The sequence below is a fragment of the Ornithodoros turicata genome, chromosome 1 (assembly GCF_037126465.1).
Source record: "Ornithodoros turicata isolate Travis chromosome 1, ASM3712646v1, whole genome shotgun sequence".
Classification (NCBI taxonomy): domain Eukaryota; kingdom Metazoa; phylum Arthropoda; class Arachnida; order Ixodida; family Argasidae; genus Ornithodoros; species Ornithodoros turicata.
Window position 1 is genome coordinate 58,797,458 of NC_088201.1, and position 24,003 is coordinate 58,821,460.

The 24,003-nt window shown below is 47.1% G+C and overlaps 4 protein-coding genes across 4 annotated transcripts; 3 read left to right on the plus strand and 1 right to left on the minus strand.

Annotated features, from left to right (window-relative positions):
- Window positions 1-1,929: 1,929 nt before the first annotated feature.
- LOC135395407 (uncharacterized) lies at window positions 1,930-2,592 on the plus strand. The gene has a single exon (XM_064626644.1). The coding sequence runs from the start codon at window positions 1,930-1,932 to the stop codon at window positions 2,590-2,592; it is 663 nt and encodes a 220-aa protein (XP_064482714.1).
- A 231-nt stretch (window positions 2,593-2,823) lies between these two features.
- Window positions 2,824-5,172, plus strand: LOC135395520 (uncharacterized). The gene has a single exon (XM_064626698.1). The coding sequence runs from the start codon at window positions 2,824-2,826 to the stop codon at window positions 5,170-5,172; it is 2,349 nt and encodes a 782-aa protein (XP_064482768.1).
- Window positions 5,173-5,345: 173 nt separating this feature from the next.
- On the plus strand, window positions 5,346-7,232 carry LOC135395636 (uncharacterized). The gene has a single exon (XM_064626756.1). The coding sequence runs from the start codon at window positions 5,346-5,348 to the stop codon at window positions 7,230-7,232; it is 1,887 nt and encodes a 628-aa protein (XP_064482826.1).
- An 8,140-nt stretch (window positions 7,233-15,372) lies between these two features.
- On the minus strand, window positions 15,373-16,193 carry LOC135395699 (holotricin-3-like). The gene is made up of 2 exons (XM_064626809.1): window positions 16,182-16,193; window positions 15,373-15,669 (listed from the first exon to the last, which is right to left on the minus strand). Exons 1-2 carry the CDS (start codon window positions 16,191-16,193, stop codon window positions 15,373-15,375), a joined length of 309 nt encoding a protein of 102 aa, XP_064482879.1.
- Between the last annotated feature and the right edge of the window lie 7,810 nt (window positions 16,194-24,003).

Consider the following 24,003-nt stretch of genomic DNA (forward strand, 5'->3'; position numbering starts at 1 on the left):
TCCTTCATGTAAAACGGGCCGATAAAACAGCGATACAGTGAGTCACACTTGTGCTCTGTACGCGCTTCTACAGGCCCGAGTCCCCCAAAGGGCTTTTGGATGGATCAGTGACTTAGTGCACCAAAGATCAATAGTTGTCAAGCCTGGAGAAGGTCATACAGGCCGGACTACGCTATTGCAGGGAGTCCCCCAGGGCAGTGCTTTGAGTCCTCTGCTCTTTAACATTGTCATAGTGGGTCTCAAAGGTTGCGTTTCCAAGGGCATGAACCTGTCACTGTACGCGAATGATGTATGCATAGGGACAGTAGGAAAATCTCGTCCAGCCATACAAGCCCGGTTACAGCGCTCGCTGGACGCCATCAGCAACTTCTACCTGGATGCAGGGATGGACATCTCAGCTGAAAAATGCGCGGTCCTCTCATTTACGAAGAAACATATGCATCGTTTTCGGCTTCATCTTGGAATGAGTCACCTGCAGCAAGTGAATCACTATAAGATCCTGGGAGTTATTTTAGACCGCAGTCTACCATGGCGCCGACAAGTAGACTACCTCGTTTCTAAGGCGCAGCGCTGGATAAATGTGCTCCGCCACTTTGCTGTTGCACGATGGGGCAGTAAGGAACGGGACCTTCTCATGATGCATAAAGCGCTCGCTAGGGGATGAATGCTTTACGGTCTACCTGTTCTCTATGGCATGTCCTGGACCTGGATCTCCAAACTTCGTGGTACCTCGGCACGTAGTCTGCGGGTTTGCTTAGGGGTACAGCGCTGTACTGACACACGCATGGTGATGGCGGAAGCGAAAGAGGTCCCGATTGAGATCCTGTGTCTGAGACAAAACTATACGGCATCACATGGGCTTGTTGGCCCACCATCGCCGTCATCCTCTGGTCAGAAAGATCTATAAGCGAAGAAACAGCAAAGTCTCCGTACGTGTCCGTGAAGAGCATCAACACCTCCCTCGTTTCACAGTGCAGCATGTAGTTTCCTCCTTACCTCCGTGGACACTCCCAGCACCGGCAATCTCAACCTCTATCCCTGGGATCAAGAACAAGAAAAGGGAAGTCCCAGTTTCTGGTTTGAGGCAAGCGACACTTGAAATGGTGGACGCGGTATACACAACTGATTCTGCTGTCTTCACCGATGGGTCTTCCACTCAAGAAGGTTCATCCTCCCATTTCGTCGTACCAGAGGAGTCCCTGTCATGCGGGTAAGCTTTCGCACCGCACGTCATCCACCTGTGCGGAGCTCTACGCTATACTCTTTTTCCTGAAAAAGCTAGTGGAGTGTCACTTTCAACCCCACTCCTGGGTGATCGATACTGATTCTAAAGCAGCCCTACAGTGTATTGCAAGCAGGGCCACTCGAGGCTCCTTGGTATCAATCGCTACTGACATACTGCAACTTTACAAGCGACTACACGAACAGGGACACCGACTGGTTTTACAGTGGATCCCGGGCCACATCGGTATACGTGGTAATGAAGGCGCAGACTTAATAGCTGAGGAAGCCCACCGCCGTCGACATACGATCTCCCTTATATTGCCAAAAGGGGATAGACGACCTTACCTGTGTAATGAATTAGTATTTGGTTTGGGCTGGTTTTTAAGGTGTCAGCAACTTCGTCTTCCTGGTTGTGGTTGAGACGAAAAAGAGGGCGATGAAAAGAGGGAAAAGGGTGTGCCCTGATACGTTGATGAGCGTGGCGCACTGTGACTGGTCGATTCAGTTGTTCCAACATTGAAGACGATAAAGTTGTTTTTGTTCACGGCCGTCTTGGATATCCTTTTTGTAGAGATCGAACGAATACCTTTTTTCATGGTGCCGAAACCTGGGAGAGTGACTCAGAGGCCTCCCACTGTATCGAAGCCAGGAACCGTGGACCAGAGCTGTCTCAACGTTTAGAGCATTATCGTCTTCAGATCAACGATGGACCGGCTGAAGCCAAAGCGAGCTGTACGCCGAACGCAGACTACTAAGGTCATCAACGAGGCGACAGCAGCACTGGCCGACCCGACTACTACACCGCAAACGTACGCATCACTGCTGGAAAGGCTGTTGCACAACAGCAAGGAGCTAAGTATCTTGGATAGAGAAATAGAACCGCTGATTACCGATCAGCACATGGATCAGGAGTATGCGACAGTGCTCGAATACGAAGATCAAGTCCTCAAGATGACGAGCCTGTTGAAGGCGAAGGCAACGGAACCCGTTCTGAACATTGTGGCAGCCACCACGACATCAACGAACCCGATATCAAACAGTGGAAGGCCAAGTGCGGTTCGACTGCCAAGGTTGCAGCTGCAGACCTTTAACGGAGATCTTGCGAAGTGGACACCATTTTGGGAGCAGTTTCGACAGTCTATTCACGAAAATGAAGATCTCTCACGAAGGGAGAAATTCCAGTATCTGCGTTCTTTGCTGTCCGGACTACCTGCCGCGGCGATAGCGGGTCTTCAAGCGACGGAAATGTGCTACCAGGACGCGATTGACATTTTGACTCGTCGTTTCGGAGATCAGAAGAGAATTGGACAAGAGCATCTTGGAAAGCTGAGAACACCTCCTGTGGTGACGTCGTCAGACGACATCTAGGGTCTCCGCCGGTTGTTCGACCACGTGCAGACACACAGACGAGGACTACAGGCCCTCGGAATTTCCCCGTCAACGTACGCCGCGTTACTCGTGGACATCATCCTCAAGGCGTTACCTGGTGATATCACCGTCGAGTACTATCGTCGATCGGCTCGTGGATCCATAGTTTCTGCACAACCGAACACGTCAGGCGGCCACCAGGGCTCCCAACGGAACGACGAAAGCACCAGAATGACGGGGTCATCCGGATCCGAGCTCGACAGCATTCTCGATTTTCTACAAATAGAAGTGGAGAGCAGAGAGAAAGCTGGTAACAGCAATGCTAGCAAAAATGATTCTGGTCGAGATCAACAAGCGAAGGGAAACCGACTCAAGAAACCCCGACCAGCATCCGCAGTTTTGCATGCATCGGCGAAGGTGGCACGGTGCAACTTCTGCGATTCCGAGCAGCACACGATGGAGAACTGCACCGCCCCCATAGATTTGGATCGAAAAAAGAGGATACTCTCCGCAGAAAGTCGCTGTTTTAGGTGTACAGTGAAAGGACACCGCGCCAAAGATTGCAGGAGGAGGGTTGTATGCTCGTCGTGCAAAGGCAAACACGTGACTTCACTCTGCGACCCCAACTGGAACTCCGTCTCGGGGACGAAGGTTAAAACGGTCGAAACAACAAGCATGTACGCCGCAAGCACAGGAGGAGCAAACGATGGCGACGTCGTGCTATTACAGACATTTCGAGCGTGGATTCTCGCCGGAAAACAGTCGGCCTATGTTAGAGGGATCTTTGATGGCGGCAGCCAGAAGACTTTCGTCCGTCAAGATGTATCCAGGCGGTTGAACCTGGAGAAGCTAGGCGACATAGTGGTGAGGCTGAACACCTTTGGCGACGCTACGGCGGGAGGAGTCGTTCACCGACAGAAACTGGTGCAAGTAAAGCTCCGCAGCCAGTATGATCAGAAGGAGCACCTGCTGGAGGCCGTGGAGATACCGTTCATCTCCAAGGACATTGTGTCACTATGCCCAGACGACGCTCACGTAGAAGCAGTCAGAGCTGAAGGAGGACACATTGCCGACGAGATGTTTTTTCCAGGAGTAGAAGCAGAACCTGGAATCGGGCTTCTGATAGGCGCAGATCAAATGTGGAAGCTGGTGAAGACAAACGTCCGTCGCTGTGCCGGTAAAACGAACACAGTCGCCGTCGACACACACTTGGGTTGGACGTTCCAAGGACCAGCCGTACTCAAGTCATCGTTGACTGAGGAGACTAAAGCGCTTACCTGCGTTTTGCACGTTGAAGCCGCAACGGAGGAAAGTACCTTCGATCTGAGGAAATTTTGGGAGCTAGAGAGCCTAGGAATTACCGACAACGCCGATGACGGTCGCCACGAGGAAAATACAGTCATGAAGCAGTTTGAGAGCACAGTCACGCGGGAGGATGGTCGGTACAAAGTAGGGTTGCCATGGAAGCACACCAGTAGTCCACTAGAAGACAACAGAGAAGTCGCAGAGCACCGGTTACGTACTTTGGTCAAACGACTGCGGCGAAACTACAGCCACTTATTAGACTACGATGGAGCAATGCGCAAATACCTGGAGCAAGGACACGCGGAGGTCGTTACTGATTCGGAGCCAACGTCGTCAGAGCATGTATATTACATGCCACACCAGGCGGTGATTCGGGAAAGCTCCACAACCACCAAACTCAGGGTCGTTTTCGACGCTTCCGCTCACGCTCCAAACACAGCTCCATTAAACGCGTACCTGGAAAAAGGGCCCAAGCTGAACACAGAACTCATACCGCTATTACTGCGCTTTCGCACCGAACGTATCGCGCTCGTGGCTGACATCGCCCAAGCATTTCTGCAGGTAGTGGTTGGAGAGGAAGATCGAGACGCACTGCGTTTCTTGTGGTACAAAGAAACACCGACGGAGGAGGGTCCTTTACCAGCCCCCGAAGTTTGGAGAATGACTAGAGTACCGTTTGGGGCGACCTCGAGTCCGTTCCTCTTGGCAGCAACCCTTATACACCACCTGAACGGCGTAGAGGAACGGTTGAAAGCAACAGCTTCCAAGCTCGCCGCATCCTTCTACGTGGATGACCTGTTAACAGGGGCTTCCTGCGAGGAGGATGCCCAACGGATTTACAAAGAAGCCAACGCGATCATGAGATCGGCGGGAATGCACCTGAGGAAGTGGGCATCAAATTCTAAGCGTCTTAACCAGCTTTTTGAAGAACAAGAAGAGGTTGGTCCCGGAGATCACGACACAGGCTTACTGGGATTACGATGGGATCGGCAGACAGACAGTCTGAAGCTTGCACAACACAACAGGAGTACCGGTTCGGAAAGCACTACGAAACGAACGATACTGCAAGTCTCTGCATCGGTATTCGACCCACTAGGTTTCGTGTCACCATTCACGATATGCTCAAAGATTCTATTCCAACGGATCTGGCAAGCCGGCGTTGGCTGGGACGAAGACCTACCCGTGGAGATGGTTGAAGAGTGGACACGATGGGTCGAGGGCCTACCGTACATGCAACGCATCGAGATACCGCGTTTTGTGAGCCAAGGAATATAGGGGACATCGCGGGAGTACAAGTACACGTTTTCACGGACGCAAGTCCCTTGGCATACGGAGCAGTTGCATACTGGAGAACAGAAGACACGACTGGGGACGTCTCAGTAACGCTCATGATCTCGAAGGCGCGCGTCGCACCCTTGAAAACTTTAACATTACCGCGACTGGAACTGATGGGAGCGTTAGTCGGGTGCAGGCTAGCAAAGGTCATACGGAGCTCCCTTACAAACTGGCCACTGAAGTTCTACTTCTGGACGGATTCCAGCATCGTCCTTCAATGGATCAAAGGATCAGCCCTCCGGTGGAAACAGTTTGTACGGAACCGAGTCACCGAGGTACAATCCACCACAGATCCGGCATCTTGGCGTCATTGCCCGGGGAAGGAGAATCCCGCAGACTTGCTGACGAGAGGAGAGAAAATGCAAAGGTTGTCGAGCTGCAAGAGGTGGTTTAAGGGTCCGGAATGGCTGATTAGAACTACAGAGTCATGGCCGAACTCAGCACCTAAGGAAAAAGTAGAGGACGAAGAACTGGAAGCTGAACGTGTAAAGACCCAAGTCTTGTTGGCAGGCAACGACCGTCCAACGACCAGCGTCTTGAGCCTGGAGAACTGCAGCCGACTGCAATTCGTCCTCCGTGTGACCGCGTGGGTGTACCGCTTCATCAACAACTGCCAACCGAAAGTAAAGGTTTCAGGGCCTCTAACAGCCGAAGAGATACAGAGGGCGGACCTCTACTGGATCAGGGAGGCGCAGAAACAAGAGTACAACACAGAGATGCAGCAACTAAGGCGCGGCGACGGGGTCCACGAGAAGTCTCCAATCGCTGAGCTACGACCAGTGCTTGATGGTGACCACATAATGAGGATATCGAGTCGTTTGCAACACGCTTCGTTGTCTACGTCTGCAAAGCACCCGATATTACTGCCTAATGGACACAGGCTTGCTGAACTCGTTGTGGAAAAGGCACACCGACGGCTGCTACATGGAGGTGTGCAAGACACCATGACCGAAGTAAGGGAGCGGTATTGGATCCCCAGATGTCGACAGCTGGTGAAAAAAGTCCTACATCGGTGCGTCGTCTGTCGGCGGTTCAAAACTAGACCAGCATCAGCTCCCGTTGCTCCGCTTCCTGCTGATCGAGTAAAGGAAACAGGACCGTTCGATGTGATATGGATCGATTTCGCTGGACCCCTATTCGTGAAGTCGCCGGACGGAGGGGATCAGAAGACATATATCGCTTTGTTCACCTGCGCAGTTACCCGAGCGGTACACTTAGAGCTGGTGACGACGATGAGTACCGCAAGTTTTCTGCTAGCCTTCAGACGGTTCACTGCCCGACGAGGTGTCCCGTCCGTAATATACACGGACAACGCTTCAACATTCAAGAAAGCGGACAGAGAGATCTGGAAGGCACTGCGCGGACCAAGTTTCCAAGACCACCTCACCGAATGGGAAATTCACTGGAAGTACATTGTGGAGCGTGCTCCGTGGTGGGGTGGTTTCTGGGAGCGGCTTGTCCGAGTGGTGAAGAACAATCTCAAAAGGATCCTTGGGAAAAACCGGTTCAGTTTTGAAGAACTGACCACGATCCTGCACGGTGTGGAGGCAGTCGTAAACTCACGTCCTCTGACTTCCGTCGCCGACAGCCCGGATGAAGCAGAACCACTTACGCCAGCGCATTTCTTGGTCGGCAAGCGGGTTACTTCGTTACCATCCTTCTCTGGGAGCGCACCTAAGCCGACAGAGGATCTACAGGCCCGTTGGAAACAACAGCAGCTCTTACTAGATCGTTTCTGGAAACGATGGAAAGAAGAGTATCTTCTGCAACTTAGGTCAGCGCACATGGCCAAGACGTCCAGCAGAAAACCGACGCTACGAGTGGGAGACTTAGTCATTGTTCATAATGAGAGACTACCGCGTCACCTGTGGAAGACCGGACGCATCACAGAGGTGTTTCCAGGCAGGGACAAAAACATTCGCGCGTGTGCAGTAAGACTGTCGGACAAAACAGTATTGCGCAGACCAGTGCAACTGCTCTACCCCTTAGAGATTTGTTAGAGTTGTGTGGTTACTAGTTTGTTGGTGGGGCAGGTATCACTTTGAGTACTTTTGCAAATGAGAATTCTCATTTCCCGGGGGAGTGTGTAATGAATTAGTATTTGGTTTGGGCTGGTTTTTAAGGTGTCAGCAACTTCGTCTTCCTGGTTGTGGTTGAGACGAAAAAGAGGGCGATGAAAAGAGGGAAAAGGGTGTGCCCTGATACGTTGATGAGCGTGGCGCACTGTGACTGGTCGATTCAGTTGTTCCAACATTGAAGACGATAAAGTTGTTTTTGTTCACGGCCGTCTTGGATATCCTTTTTGTAGAGATCGAACGAATACCTTTTTTCAACCTGTTCTTCGCTTGCATCAGCAAAGGCCGCCCATCAATGGCGTCAAGACATCCCGGAAGGATCCCTCCTCCACTGAGATCCCACACTGTCCTTCATAATGCCGTCTACCCTTCGTCGGACCCTTACGTCTATCGTCCGTCAACTTCGTTTGAACGTCGCATTCACCCCATACTTTCGCCACGAGCTAGGTTACAGTAACACAAAGCTATGCCCTTGCTGTAATACTCCAAGTACTGTCCAGTACATTCTCATCGAGTGTCAGCAGTATTCCACTGAGCGACGCGTCCTCCAGCGTCAACTTGAAGCCACTGGGACACCCTCACTTGCCCTTCCTCAACTGCTTGCGCCTCTGGCCAACCCAGCGCATTAGCTACGAGCTCTTCAAGCCCTGATCACTTTCTTAACAGCAGCAAGGCTCCTGCGTGAACTTTAAACATTCATCATCTTTCACCAGCTTCTCCCCCTCAAGCAATGGGATAGGGTGCCGCCTCAGCGGTGAAATATCCCACTATATCATCATTACTTATCTCTTGTTGTTCAGCTGCCATCATTCAATTGATTTATGCTATGCGGGCAGCTGTCGCTCTTTCTGACATGCGCACTCTCTGGTTTCCTCCTTCTCTGGCTTGGATGGGCGAGGGGGTATTGTGCCACAGACACGGCGATATCCAGAAACCTTCCTGTTAACGGCCGCCGCTTTAAAAATGTATACAGACAACGCTCAATATACAGACGCACTGCGCGTGGAATCAAAAGAGCATTTGCAGTATAAACTGACGCCATATCAAATCAGTATCAAAAGCCAGTAGTGTATTGCTAACTGTAGGATGGGACAAGGTAAGCGTAAGCGTGTGTATTGTCTTGTTGAGTGAATAGAGGAGTCACAGAATTAGTGAGCTCATCTTCCTTATCCTTTTAGCCTCCATTCCCTATATCATTGTTATCATCGTCATCAAGGAGGAGAGCTACCTATGGAGGTAGTCCTCTTTGGACAGACACTAACTTCACGTTACAATCGGCGTAAGCGTGTGTATTGTCATCAAGCAGGAGAGGAACGCGTAAGCGTAAGCGGCGAGCTTGTGTTTCGAGCCCTAAAATAGTTCTTGATAGAACAGTTGGTGAGGCAGTAGAAGAATGAAGAGATAGCGCCTTTTTTTATGGTGTGTGTGTGTGGGGGGGGGGGGGGGGGGGGGGTGACATGCTATCGCCTAGCGGACTGCGTCCCGGCGTGGTGCGCAGTAAATTCAAAAACACCCTTTCTGGGTAAAAAAGGTGTTTTTAAGCAAATACACCTCTTTTAATTCCACACAGTTAGCCAAAGGCCGCAAAAAGGGTGCTAAAGGTGCTGAGAGAATATACTCTTTATTACACCAAGTGCTGTATCAAAAAGGGTGTTTTTGTGCGTTTCCACCTGTCTCTTCCTTTTTACACCCTTCAAGTAACACTGGTGTAGAAAATGGTGTTTTTACGTAGCAATAAGGCTGACCGCTTTCTGGTCTAACATGGTATATGCAGGTGGTCATGCACAGGAAAAAGCAAATGCCACTGACTGTGAAATTTATCACTTGGTGTCCAACAAGGTTGTTTTACACTTTTGAAACACGATCCCGTAGCAGCAAGCTGACAACAATGTGGTTTGCCTGCACAGTAAATCATTTTATTGCTTTATTCGCTCAAAACAGGTGTATTGTTATAAAAACACCATTTTCTATCCCGCAGATTGAAGCAAAATAGCATCATTAATGGTATAACATCGACATACACCACATTTTAGTCCATGTCGATCATTAAGGGTGTAAAAAGAGGTGTCGAAAAAGGTGTTTGCGTTATATACACCCTTTTTACACCGGTGTTGAAAATGGTTTTTTAATTCGTGAGAGAAAAATTATATTGGCTTGACAGCTCCGCTCATTAGGTAATCACATTATAGACGATAACTTGAGTGAAAAACACAATATTTGACAGGGAAGGATGTCAGGAAGTTTGCTCATATCTTTGACTCGTTGCAGGCGTACGTGTTAATTGCAAAGACACATTTCCGTCACCGTTACAGACGAGTTCTGCCACACTACACCTGACGAACGTACCGCAACAAATTGTATTTCAGTATATGATCAATCTGGTACGCCAATATGGGCTGCGGAGGGTGCCGGGCTCATTGCTGGTATCGTCTTAAGATCGCAGCATCGTAACGCCGCTCATTTCACGAGACGATGAGGGGTGCCTGTGACGCGCTGCGCTCCGGTTAGGTTGTGCGTTGGAACCACGGCTGGAACTCTGCCGTCTCCAGGGTGGTTGTTGACATACAAGCAAAAACGTCGGACTGCATGGCTCGGCATGCTGCCGCGGGAGCTTTTAGGGAGGTTTTACTGTGTGGAACCAAGCCGACACAGCTAGTTCTAAGCTAGATAGCTAGCTGGTGAGAACGTGGGCTCATTTACCATTTATAGCGCTGGCAGCTGCACACAATGCAGGGACTGCCGGGTGCGGTAATGCTTGCTGGCATTTTATTACGCCCTTTCGAAAGCGTGTAAGATTGTTAAACACCCTCGTAAAAGGGTGTTTAAAGGGTGTAAAAAAAGGCATTTTCAAGGAAAAGCACCCTTTCATAGGGTGCTTTACACAGAATGCGCCCTCTAAAAAGGGTGTTCCAGGCCATACGGTACAAAAAGTGGGGTAAGTTATAGGACAAGCCATTTACACCCATAAGGGTGTTTTTCAGTTTACAGTGTGGCATGTCGCTCGCGTGGGGGGGGGGGGGGGGGTCGTGCGTCCTGCGCCCACTTCACTGGTCACTGTGCCGACATTTGTCTTAAAGCGTCTGAGGAAAACCCAGGGAAAACGCCCAGACAGCACAGCCTGCATTTGATGGTGGGCATGGGTGGCGGTATGGAACCGCGAGGGCGACGCGGGTGCTGGAGATAGTAGGTTGTAGGAGTGCGACCGCAAGAGCACTTGAGTCAGTATCGAGTCGCCGCTGAGGATATGCAACGCGGTCCTCATGGTAATTCTTGTAATCACTAGGACAGCATCAGCAGGTCTTACTCCTCCCCGGGAAAGAGGAAGACAGAGCAGAGTGCGAGCTATCGCCCTACGTCGCTTTCTCTCGAAAGAGTGCTCTGCAGTGCGAATCATCGCTAATATTGGGTAATGCGCAATTTATACATGGCTGTAATGCCACACTCGCCCGCAATAAACAGTGCACACTATATACGCACGCTCGCGGCATGATAATTCATATGGTTCGGCCCCCATTGACCACCATTTTGCATAGGCCCGTCGAATGCAATGCTAAGGATCTAAAGAGATGTGGTACATTGCAAAGCCTGAGGTTATTGCGACACACGGCTTCCAAGAGGTATCTACTTGGTCGTTCCGTAATTTAACATTCCTCCTGATAAAGCACCGTTATGCATCGTACACACGGGGAGTCTCTGCCAGAGAAGCTGTGTCATTGAGGAGCACCACAACATTATCTGCGTACGCCGTCATTTTCCGCGAATCTGGTGCTGGAGTGGGTTGCCCTTGGAAGCGGATATCTGTATCACAATTACACAGCACATTCAGGCCTATCACTAAAACAAGAGAAAGAGGAAACCCCTGTATTTAACCGCTAGCTACTAACTGGGAAAGGCTGAACGAATCGGTCCAAAAGGTATAAAGAAAGCTCCGATGGTTGCTGTATAATCGTCTGATGATTATGTGCATCCTAAAGCGCAACAACCAGGTACGAGTAGTCAACGCGATCGAAAGCCTTCGCTTTCTCTTACGACGGTGATCTCCCAGGAAACTTGTAGGCATATGCAGTACACTCGTAGTGGAGAATATTGGTGAATGTTCTGACTCGATTCCCCCTCCCCCCCAAGCGTCCTCCACGAACATCGTTCGCACAACCGGCGCCTCTCTTATTGCTGTTTCTCTGGCCCCAACGCTGTCGCCATGGCCGTCAACGCCCCAGCCCGGCCAGGTGACGGAACAGGCTCTATAGACCTGACGACCAAGACCATGCAGACGGTGGTTTCCAACCTCGTTGATAAACGACGCCGAGGACTGCAGCGTACAGTGCCGATCAGGTATCGTAGGTCTACTGGCGCCGGACTATACTGCAGACACCACATTGCCACCTTATCTTTCGTGCACGATCGCCCATATCGCCCACTAACATCCACATCACTATTTACGCCCAAGACATGTCATCCTTGATCATCCACTTTAGCCGCCGTGCTCGGGAGGTCACGACTTCAGGGGAGGAGGTTAATGTAACGACAACATCGACGTGTGTCACGCGCGGTCATTCTGCCTCATTAAACCATTATCATCTGGAAGCTGCGCTGCTTATATCAATATAACGTAAACCGGAGAGGGTGTCATCCATAATTCAACCCAGGACACTGCCATGTTTGTGATTGAACTACTCCTACGTCCTTATTTCTTTTGGCCAAGGTCGACACCAGGAATTTGTGGGCACTGTTCATATGGGTGATTGGCCGCAAGTTTTCTGGTTAAGCAAGATCCCCGCTCTTCACAGGAAGCACAACGGTGTTCCCTAGGCCGAGCAACTTAGGAAATCGATCGTCGTTTGCACACTTAAAGGATGTCGAACATATCGATGTTCGACATCGAACTGCACGACCTTGATGACAAGCCTACGGAAGACAGGCAGACCATCAGTAGGCACTCAGTAGGCAGACCATCTAAGCCGCAAGCTGGTTCAGTTTCAGTTTATTTTATGACAAACAGAAAGAACAAAGACATGTACCAACTGGGTCTGCAGGGCAAGCCCGTGGTGCAGCCCCTTATTCAAACATGATACAACAAAATAATATTGTCTTGCTAGAAACAGTCATAAGTAACAGCATACACTACACGCAATACAACCATATTACTAAACAACAAGAGCAACTTTTAACAATTACGGTGTCGCTTGAATGTGCCTTATGGCCGTCATTTTCTTCATAAAGTTGGAAGAGCCGACTCATCGAATTCTTCGATTTGTGCAACGGTGGAGGATAGTGAGCATATTATAATGCACTGCACTAAGTATCCATCTCAAAGAGCTACACTGAAAGCTACACTTGCTGGACTAGACAGCAGGGTCTTCGATATAGTGAAGGTGTCGGGACTTTGGAGGGATGCTGCCTTGGCGGCACTTGTGAAATTTGTTCAGACCTGTGGGATGGATACAACCTTCTAGGATTCTCTGTGCATGATCTTGGAATAATTGTGAATAGTGGACTTCTAGTGAACATGTGAATAGTGGGCTTCTGAATAGCGAACATGTGAATAGTGAATAGCGAACTTGCGAGTAGAGCACTGAGAAGTATTTTTTAGGGGTGGGGGTAAGTGGGAGGTGAGAATTTATGTTAGGAGTAGCAGAACAAGTCTGGAGAGGAGTTCAATTTATCCTCTTTTTTTCCTTACAGACAAACAAACAAATGACCTACCGTTCAACAATTACAAGATCAAAAATTAAAATTAACAGTACTATCAGAAAAGAAGTGTTCGACATACTGTTTAAATTTACGAACTAATGTAGCCTGTCGTATAATTAAAGGCAGCGAATTCCAAGCGAGTTCCAGAAGATGCTGCACGTGTTGCGCTGCTCAGTACTACTATACTCTACGACCTCCCAAGAAATGTCTTGTCTGCTTCAGAGAGTACTGGCAGTTCGTCTAAGAAATGCTTCCCAGAGCACTATAGTAGCTGACGAACCAGTGGAGATCACGTAAGATGTCCTCACGGCTTCACCGTGAACAAGAGTAGAAATGACGTTGGAGCGCCGCAGACTATGTACGGAACGGTGACCATGCTTGGAGTAGTGTGCATGACGAAGAACTGAAATGTGGCAGCCGTCGAAACAGCGGCGGGACTCGCACCACGCATCTCTCTATTGCCTTCGAGTGCGTTAACCAATTACGCTACGCTGACATCCCCTTTCGGACTACTTATCAAGGGGCCTCATTCGACAACAGCAACAACAAATGGAGAAGTGATGACGGCATGAAACTTTATCGGCGACTGCCACATTTGAATTCTTCATGTTCTTAGGCACCTTGAGGCTTGTGTTGTCTTCGTCTGTTGTGTGTTTTAGCCTCAGAACAGTCACTTTTCATTGCAGCATGGAGGCAGGCCCGCGGGCGCAACTCCAGAACCTGCAAGTGCCTGCGATCGGACGTAAGTCTTCTATGCAGCACCAGGTGGCTGCGTGAACAAAGTTGTCGCACTGCCCCTGGGTGTCCATCCAAAGCAGGTTGTTTTTAATGTCTCACTTTACTACCATAATTCGTAAGATGTGAAGGCAATGACATCTTCGTTTGCTGCTGTATCAATATACGTGGTATGGTATAGTCGCGCTCTACATCTCAGTGACAGCTTTGCTCCGTTCGTGCGCAATGATTCAGCTTCGAACTTTGCGATTCGTAAAATGGTCGCAACATCCCTAATTCTCTCGGTATTCAGAAGACGCGGACACGCAGCTTTTCTGCTTGTTGCTGAACCGAAGTCGAGAGTGTGAATTTTCGTCTGTATTTTGAAAATACGAGAGGTTTGTCTTAGAGTTAAGCTCAAGATAGTTTCTTTTTTCAAGACACCCACTAATGTATATTGACGCAAATGTACTATTTGTCCGCCAAAATCCCGTCCGAAATATCAGGCAATGATAGAGAACAACTAAACCCGCACCTGAAAGTGATAAAAAGGGCACCACTGATATCCTGCGCTTAATACTGCGCATAAATTGGTACTGTAGAAGTTACTCTCTTTGTTATTCTTACTTTTTCTTTGTGTGTGTGTGTTGTTGTATGTCAAATGTTTTCTTTCTTTTTTTTCGATTTTGGGTGGAATTGCCTCGAAAAGTGATTCGCGAGAATTTAAATTCGCTGTTCGTGAACTGTTCGGTTCTAATTCCATATCGGTTCAGGCGTCGCTCTTAAGTGAGCCTGGAGCCTGCGTGAACGCAGTTCTGTGTAGAGCTGTATCAGTAAAAGTTGTAACTTGTATTTATTTATTTACATTATATTGTATATTTTATTGCATTTATTTATCACTTGTGTAAGTTGTATTTATATTGCGTTGCTTTTGTTCTGTGCAAAATATTTCCGCGGATATACTGAAGCCGCTAGCATACTATAGATTGAAAATATGCTCGCCTTCAGTATACTTAGTGTCCAACATGTCACGTGGTACATGAACGCATATATGCGCAAGTACTTGAATTCGCACGCGAAAAATGTGTTTTTTCTACAGTATGCATGTATTGTCCAGATGAATGCAAAGAGAACACTCAGGTGGTGATATGTTTTAACGTTTTTATTTATGTACACTTTACATGTCTTCGAATGACGTTTGATGTTCTATACAGTCGACTGAAAATACTGCCAAAATGCAATGAGGCCTACGTTGCCGCATAGCTCACCTGAAAGAAAAAAGGAGAGAGTGCAAGGTTAAAATTGTTGCCATCGAATTTGCAACGTTTTGCATCTGCATTCACTATGCGCTGGTAAACATTTGTTTATGCGAGCCCGTTATTCATGTATGAACTTTCTTGTATGAATTTTCTTGAAGTTTCTTCCAGTTTTGCCTAAGCACACGGCATTAAGCCTTCAAAGGGTAAGCTTACGTCTTAACAGAGAGAGCGTTCAGAGAAATGTGAGAAGCGAACGTTACGTCTTCTACTACAAAATTTAATGAAAAAAAAAAAAGATTTCATGTGCAGTTCAGTGATTCACGACAGGTCTACGTGAATTTCTCATAAGGGATGCCCAAAGGTTTTGAAGTTTCATGGAAAGACTTTCCGAAAACTGATCCTCACCACCATCCGTGTCCACCGCCGTATCCGCCACCGTGTCCGCCGCTGAGAAGGACGACCGCACCGTGTCCACCACCGTGGCCACCCCCATAGCCACCGCCGTAGTGGCCAAGAACGTGTCCGCCATGGCTAACCTTGTGGACGTTGTGCACGGTGTTCACAAGGTAGGATGGTCCAGAAACAACCTTGGATCCGTAGCCACCGCCGTGGCCACCGCCGTAGCCTCCACCGTGGCCGCCAAGGACGATGACTCCAGCCATTGTGGAAGCCACCAGAGACATGACTACGACGACACACTGAAAAAGAAAAAGAGAGAGAAAACGCGTTTTTCACACTTGTACTCTTGCAACGGGTATTAATTATAATGAAGTCCCCGCTCCGGGTTACATTGTAGCCGTGTTGTATCTAGGCAACTTTGATGTTTTTTCACGAATAGGTCACGACAATTGCTCTGCTGCAGATCTTTGCATAGGTGTAGTAAAATGCAGGCGATCATATCGATGGATATTAAAGCTGTATACAAGAAAAAAGTTGTCGAAAAGTTACACTGTATGCTTGTATAATTAAACGGTTAAAGGAATGTTGGAGTAAACAGAAGAAGGTGAGGCGCCCTTCTTCTGTTTTTCTCCTGCCTGTACAGTATAATATCTTATTGCGCAATTATTTATTTCATTCTCATAAACTTCCATCACGACAGACTCCTTAAACGTCTACCCAGGGCAATGCTAACATAACAGCGACATAACGCTGTTTCCCATGTGGGGCCATAGACCTTCTTCCAGAGCCGAACCCACCAGCAAGCACTTACCAGAGTGTTCATGGCTGCTGTACTTTCGATTGCTGCGGAGCGAATGGTGACTGCCTGCTGGTGCAGCAGGGTTTTTATACGGATACTCTTTCCGGTCGACCTTCCGGATATTTCCGGGCATCCACTTTGAAACCTCGTTATTGAAAATGGAGCGAGATCCAGTTGGGCGTCGGCGATTCACTTCCGGAGAGAGCGACACGAGAAATTGTTGCTCCTTCATTCTCTCTTTGTGGGCGAAATTGGGGGTGCGCTGGCCATTTTGAGAGGCTGTCTATTCAGATTGGGATCTGCTTATGAGTACAATTACTGCCTGCTGTGCCCAATAGGGCTTTTGTCTGTGGATGTGATACTGAACACCTTTTCTTTCTTTTTTTCGACGCCCTGCGGACGAGCCTTTTATTTTTGTTTCATATGAGCGTACGCCTTTTGCCACACGTCGTGTTACAATGATAGAAGGACATTCGACGAAAAAAAAAAAAAATGACGTGAACGACAACGACAGGGATCAAAACTGGACCCTAGGTCTAACGTTAAATACGCTGTCGAACCAGGAACTCCACAGGCATTTCTGATTAACTTTTTTCTTTAAATTCCATGTTAGCGCCTGGAAGCAACTGTGGATACGAGCGGCGTACAGACCTGGACTGTACAGGGATGGGCATAAATACATTCCATGTTAAAAAATCCCATATAATATTTCATATAATATTTAAATATAAATACAAAATACTAAATTGAAAGAGGTATTTAAATACTCTTCGTAAATACTGAGTATTTATATAAATAATATGAGTATTTAAATACAATATAAATACTGTGAGGAAGATGTCATCTGGAATTACAGGAATACTGATGATCATAACAACAAATCAGCAAGGAACAAGAGCATTTATTTGTTAGATTATCGTCATGACCATTTTAATACCAGAAGTTTATGGAAGACTGCACCATCTATAGGTATCTTCTGTTCGGCCGTAGAGTCAAATTCACAAAGCAGAACACCTCTCCACAGATGCCGATGAAGAAAGGCTTGTATTAGATTTGACAAAGATTCTTCTTACAACTAGGTAGTCGGGTAGTCACGACCGTTGTCCACGACAACAGTGAAAAACCCGCCATCTAAAATGGTTTGTCGCATGTGTGTGCTTTGTGAAAACACGGCATAACTGCGTGGTTCTCCAAACTCTGCTTTGCCCTTCCTACCGAAAAGTCAAATGCAGGCTAACTTTAAGATATGCGCGTCAGTATATTGCTTATTTAGGAAATTTACGTATTTACAAAATATAAATACATGTATTTATACTTGAAATACTATTTTAATTACAATGTATTTAAATACTGCCCATCCCTGCGCGGACAGATGGAGAGAGGGCAGCAGGAAGGTGTTGTGTGTGTGTGGGTGGGGGGGGGGGTTAGTATGCGTCCTGGGCCGACTTCAGGGGGAACTGTGCCAGCATTCCTGATTAACTATCACAGAGGACAGTGTTTGACCCCAGCCGAAGATGCCCACTTCTCCTTTTGCCTACCTGCCTGCCTCCAGCACTCATCCAGGTAGGGTGAACTGATTTATATTATCCTGATTGAAATGATTGATTTTCATCGCGATTGAAACCACCTTTCTCATGACGCTTTAAATCAGCACTCAAATAGTTTTTTTTTTAATCACTCTCAAATTCGGAAGGAAGCTGCGGAACAGGTTCACATAGTTTATGTGGACTGCATGATAGTGGCAAGAAATGTGGCCCAATAAGTGTCTGGGCAAGCCTCCGACGAGAGTAGGGATAGGATGCGGCAAAGCTGGTAAAGTTCCGTGACGATACCGTCTGTTTCTCTGGCATTTTGCTACAACGTACCTTCTAATGTTCCTACTGCTATGTAGCAGCTCATTTGTTCCGGTTTGTCAAGAACTGCTATCGACATACTCCACATCTTCTAAAGCACATACCATCCACACCTCCTAATGCAGCAACACCGAAATAGCTGCTTGCGAGCTGTGCATGATTGCGCCAGAACGTTCGTGGCTTTTGCACAAAAGATGCGACATGCTTTCGTGCTGGAGTTGATCACGGTTTTGATATTATTTGCTTCACCGAAACGTATAGTTGTGTCCTGGTATCGCAAGCTCTTCCTATTTCCCCCCATCGAACGCCGTCTTCCGGTCTGATCATTGTCTGACACAGTCGCAGAGGGGCGGCGGATCACTCATCGCTATCCTATCACATATTCGTGTGACTCGTCATTCTGATCTGGAGTTAGTCCTTCAATGCCTTTAGATTGAGTGTACCCTTCGTGGAAAGGAAAAGCGTCTGATCACTGTGTATTATTTCTCCCCTGGTTATGATGTGATGTCTCTTGAGAATTATTTTCTTCTCCTGGGCAACAAAGTTGTCAATGTCACATGCAAATTTCTACTTTTAGGCGATTTTAACGCTCCTGGTGTTGTTTTTGTGCATGAGAAAGTGCTGAGACAAACATCTACCTCAGCTCGCTTAGGTTGCGCGCTCCTCGATTGATTCATTGATTGACTTAAAGAGAAAATAAAATGAAGATTTTGGCATCTCTAATGTGAGACGAGCAACTCCACATCACTTGCACCAGATGTATTGGTGACAGGGATGTATTTAAATACACTGTAATTAAAATAGTATTTAAAATATACATGTATTTATATTTTGTATTTAAATACAGACTCGAAAACTGTATTTATAATTGTATTTAAATACCATTTTTCGTATTTATTTTTGTAAATACCTTATAAATACTCCTAAATATGCAAGATACTGACGCATTTCTTAAAGTTACCCTGCATTTCACTTTTCGATAAGAAGGGCAAAGCAGAGTTTGGAGAACCACGCAGTTATGCCGTGTTTTCACAAAGCATGCACATGCGACAAACCATTTAGATGGCGAGTTTTTCACTGTTGTCGCGGACAACGGTCGTGACTACTCGACTACCTTTTTGTAAGAAGAGTCTTCGTCAAATTCAATACAAGCCTTTCTTCATCGGCATCTGTGGAGAGGTGTCCTCCTTTGTGAATCTGATTCTACGGCCGAACAGAAGATACCTGGAAGGTGCAGTCTTCGAGAAACTTCTTGTATTAACATGGTAATGATAATCTAACAAATAAATGCTATTGTTCCTTGCTGATTTGTTGTTATGATCATAATTATTCCTGTAATTCCAGATGACATCTTCCTCACAGTATTTAGGTAGTATTTATGGTATTTAAATACTGTATTTATATTTTGTATTTAAATACTCATATTGAAAAGTATTTATGCAGAGTATTTAAATACTTACCTCTTTCAACGAAGCATTTTGTATTTATATTTAAATACTCAAAAATTAATTTATGCACATCCCTTATTGGTGGATACATTGGTGGCGATTTTGCTCGGTTTTCTCAAGTTAACAATCTGACTGATAAGTATGGTTTTACATTGTATTTGTGGTTATGTAATTTTAAGGTATCTGTAGAGCATCCGCCGTCAATTTTGCTTCCTGTTGTGGTATTTCACCCTCTCTTTGTTTATTTCGTTGCCGCGCATCCGCACACAGCCACGCGGTGATGTTCCGCAGCTGACGATTTATTTAAGTGGGATTATGTAGGGCTCTACCTTATTTCAGCTGATTTCTCTTCGGTATTTAGCTGTACTGATCCCAATAGCGTCGCGTCTCGCTTTACCAGCATTGTTCCTGATAGTATCAGGCCGTTTGTTCCGCTTCGCGTACCCTGCCGTCGTAAATATCCTACTTGGTTCTCGTATCAAACGTGCCTCTACCTGAAGAAGAAAAAAAATACTTCCACAGAAAATTTAAAAAGTATGGCAATCCGTTGGACTATAGCCAGTTCGTCCTCTACCAATCCCTTCTCAACAAAACGATTGATAATGACCGGAGGCTGTACCTGAATAGCGTACAAGCTGACTTGCACGATAACCCCCGGAAGTTTTGGAAATGGTCCCGAGCACCGTGAACCTGGCGTAATGTTTTCTTTGCACGATGGTGATACACTATAGTCTGACCCCATAATGGTCACTAATATGCATTTTTACATTTGCATACTCAAACTGCTCTACTGTAGCTATCAGTTTACCAATCTCATTCTGTCGACAATTTAGCTTCATGTACTATTAACTGAGAGTGCTGTTCAAGCTACTATTCGCAGTCTAACATCACCCACTAAATCTGGGTTTGATGGCGTACCTGCCGTCTTTCTTAACGGCTACTGTGATGTGTTCACGCCAGTGCTAACGTTGATATTTAACTCGTCGCTCAAGAAAAACATGTTCCCCATTCTGTGGAAGTGTTCCCTGATTGTTCCTGTCCACAAGTCTGGTAGTGTGCGCTTTGTGAATAACTACAGATTAGTCAGCATATTATGTTCCAGCAAATTCCAGCAAATTATATACAGCAATCATTAATCATTAATCCATAATTATTAATACAGCAAATTATATACACATATTTATCTTCGTTTTTCAGACGTAAAATTGTGGAAGCTCAGCATGGCTTGATGAAGGGCAGGTCGATCCTCACGTCCATCCTTTGTTTCGCCCGCCGTCAATTCACGCGCTCAAGTTCATGTTGTGCACTTTGACGTTTCTAAAGCGTTTGGTCTAATGCGTAATGATGTCTTTTTATGCCCCCCCCCCACCCACTCATCGATTACTCCCAATTTGATTTTTTTTTTCTTTTTATGTAGGTTAGAATCATACGGTGTTTGTGACTCTCTGGTGCGCTTTTTTGAATCGGATTTACGTCATAGCTCCCATTCCGTCTGCATCCATGGTGTATATTCAAATATGTACTTTCCTACAGCCGAGGTTCCTCGGGCATCCAATCTTGGACCGTTAAATTTTAATGTCTTGATTAATGATATTGTATCATGTACAAAACATTCCACGATACTGCAGTATGCTGATGGCCTTAGAGTAATGAAAGTTATATCTCCTGACTCTGGGTGCTGCTACAAGAGGATGTGTCTAATGTCATATCTTGGTTCGGCCCCCTGGGGCGGGGTGCAAGTTTAGACGCCAAGTTTCACTCCTGTAAAAACGAAGAATCACGACAGTCCTACAGCCTTGGTCTTGAAAGACCTGGTGGGGGGGGGGGGGGGTGCACGTTGCACGTTGCAATCAAGGATTTCGTGCGTGCGCGCTCGCACACGCGTTTAAGCTGTGCAACAAGTTTTCGCTCCAGATTTCACTAAGACAATGGGCCTGAAAAGATAATCGACTACCGCCGGGCTGCTCCAGTGCTGCTGCTTTGTAATAACAAGAAAAAAGGACAATAAAATCTAACATAGAACACAGTAACGTCATGATGAAGTAAGCCAGGCACACAGATGAGAGCGCAGCCCATGCGATTGTCTCCGAGCTCGTCTGCTTCACATTCGCACCGCAACACACTAAGTGAAAAGTCCCCAGTAAATACGCCGACTTTGTGACCTACGTGTGTCCTGACCGACTTTGTGTCGCCTACGAGTGTGAGTTCGAACGCGACCACGTCGCGTGGAACCTGGTTTTAAGGCCAACGGCCATGGAGCGATTTTTTTGCGACGAAGTTCGTGCGGCAGACTGCCATGCGCGTTCCGCCGCCAGTTGTTCACTGGCACCAGCTCCATGCGACGAAAAACCAGCGGTCGGCGTCGGAGAGTCTTGTTACTGTTGCTAGACCACCAAGTGTGAGCTTAGTGAAATCAATCGTTCGAAAAAAATGCACTTAATGCCACAAATTTTACAACTAGATCCAGCAACTGTATGAAAAAAACGGTGTCCAGTAATATACCGAAAGGCGTATTCAATACGGCTAAAGGGAAAAGTGTTTTTAAGCGGAGAATGATTGGTGTTCTAGCGGTGCAGTCCGCTAGGCAGCGAGCAGAGGACAGCAGACAAGGCAGCGAGACGTAGGTGGCGCACAATCGTAGCGGAAGTGCGCTCTGATTGGCCGACCCCGCGTTCATCTGCAGCCGACGCTTCCGGAATCCGCGGACACTGGGCGAAAATATCTGGCATGGCCAGACCGCCGGCGAACGCTCTCAGTTTTGACACCTTGCGCAGGGCATCCGACGGCGTGCGAATTTCCCCGCTTTTTTGCCGCACATTCGCTTCATGGAGGTTGGCCTTTATGCTTCTGACTTCACGAACTCATCCGACGCTAACCTAGAAGTGGCATTCCAAAAGACGCTTACAGGCTCTCCGCGACTTACAGGCGCCCGCCCGCCGTGTCATCAAAGGCCCTCTGGCCGCTCCCTGATTGGCCTTGTCCGAGTGTCGTTTTCATTGATGTCCAGAGAGGGAATACTCTCAACATCCGGCGTCTTGCCATATATTACATCAAATTGTACAGAAATTACTAATTCGCGTGGGATTTTCGGCGTTATTGTCGGTGATCATCGAGGAGTACTATAGTTTCTAAACTGATCGGGGCGGATGCGACAGTACCTTTAAAGGCACAGGAGTTATTCAGCAAAATAATATCAATTAAAGACACAGCAGTACAAGCGATTGAACAATTGGACACCATTTTGGATTCACTGCGTGCTCTGAATTATGTCTCCGCACTAGGGAATGACTGTAAGTGCCGACGGGGGCCGAAGTATAATTCCATCCGCACTCAAGTGCGAAACAAGAATGTCACACGGATATCCGCGTGGATTCGCGAGTACCCGCGGACATAACCGCACCCGCGCACACCTCTACTAACGGTCGTATGCTGTGTATCAGTCGACTTCAAGAAACTTCCCAACTGCTTGTAGTGCAACCACTGGGTGTTGCGCTAGTCAACAGTTCACAATTTTAAAGATGTCGAAGGGTTGTGCGTCCAGCTCCAAACATGCCAAAGTCGCTTCTCGGACACGGCGACAGTGGGCATGTCCGATACATTGTCCATACCATTGGTTTTACACCCTTAAAGGAGTCCAAAAATTTTTCGGATTAAGACGTCTGATGAAAGTGTGCGTGTCATTATACCGAATAGCGCTAAAGGTTTTGATGTGTGTAATTTGTTTGCCAGAAAAAAAAAATCACATAAACATGGCTCCGCGCGTTCACCCTTAACTCGCCACTCCAGCTATAGGCCTGTTGCGCTGGGCCAGGTGGCGCAGCAAACCTTGTGTGTCAGCGCCGCTAGTGGCGACCTTTCCAACACACGGCCGCTCCCTAGCAGACGACACTCAGTCTACGCTGGCTAACTTGGTGTGGCTTTATCGTTTACCATCTGTTTTCCGTATAGAAAAAAAGTCAAAAGGATCGACAAATTATTTCTAAAAAAGTCGCTGAAACATGTGTACAATGCGCGGCGCGATGTACATATGCAGAACGCGTGTATGTCGCGAATGACGCTGTTTGTTAGGGTGTATAGTGTGCCTCTCTGGTGCACTGGGGGTGCACCAGTAAAAGTATAAATTTCATTCTGAGAAAAATCAGGCTTAACAAGAACGTGGCAAAGATTAATTCGCAGGGTGCTTATCGAATTCAGTGGGGACTTAACAAAACGCTCGCCGTTATAATTGAAGATAGTTAAACAATATTAACGGGACATTGAAAAGAAACACAAACTGTTTTGTGGTTCAACACCCAAATAGTTGCTCTTTCCTGGGACCTCTGAGCGACCTTCTCGACTATTTAGATTTGGAATCAGCTATCATATGTCCGCCTCGTTCAAAGAGACGTCTAACTTTTTCTTAATGCGTGCGGAAACAAAGGTTGTGCACAATTGTATATGTATATGTTTGTAAGAGCTCGAAAGAGCGCCGGCTATATTTTTTCCTTGTATATGTATATATGGAGTTTCTGGTGACGACGACCCAGTGAAAGA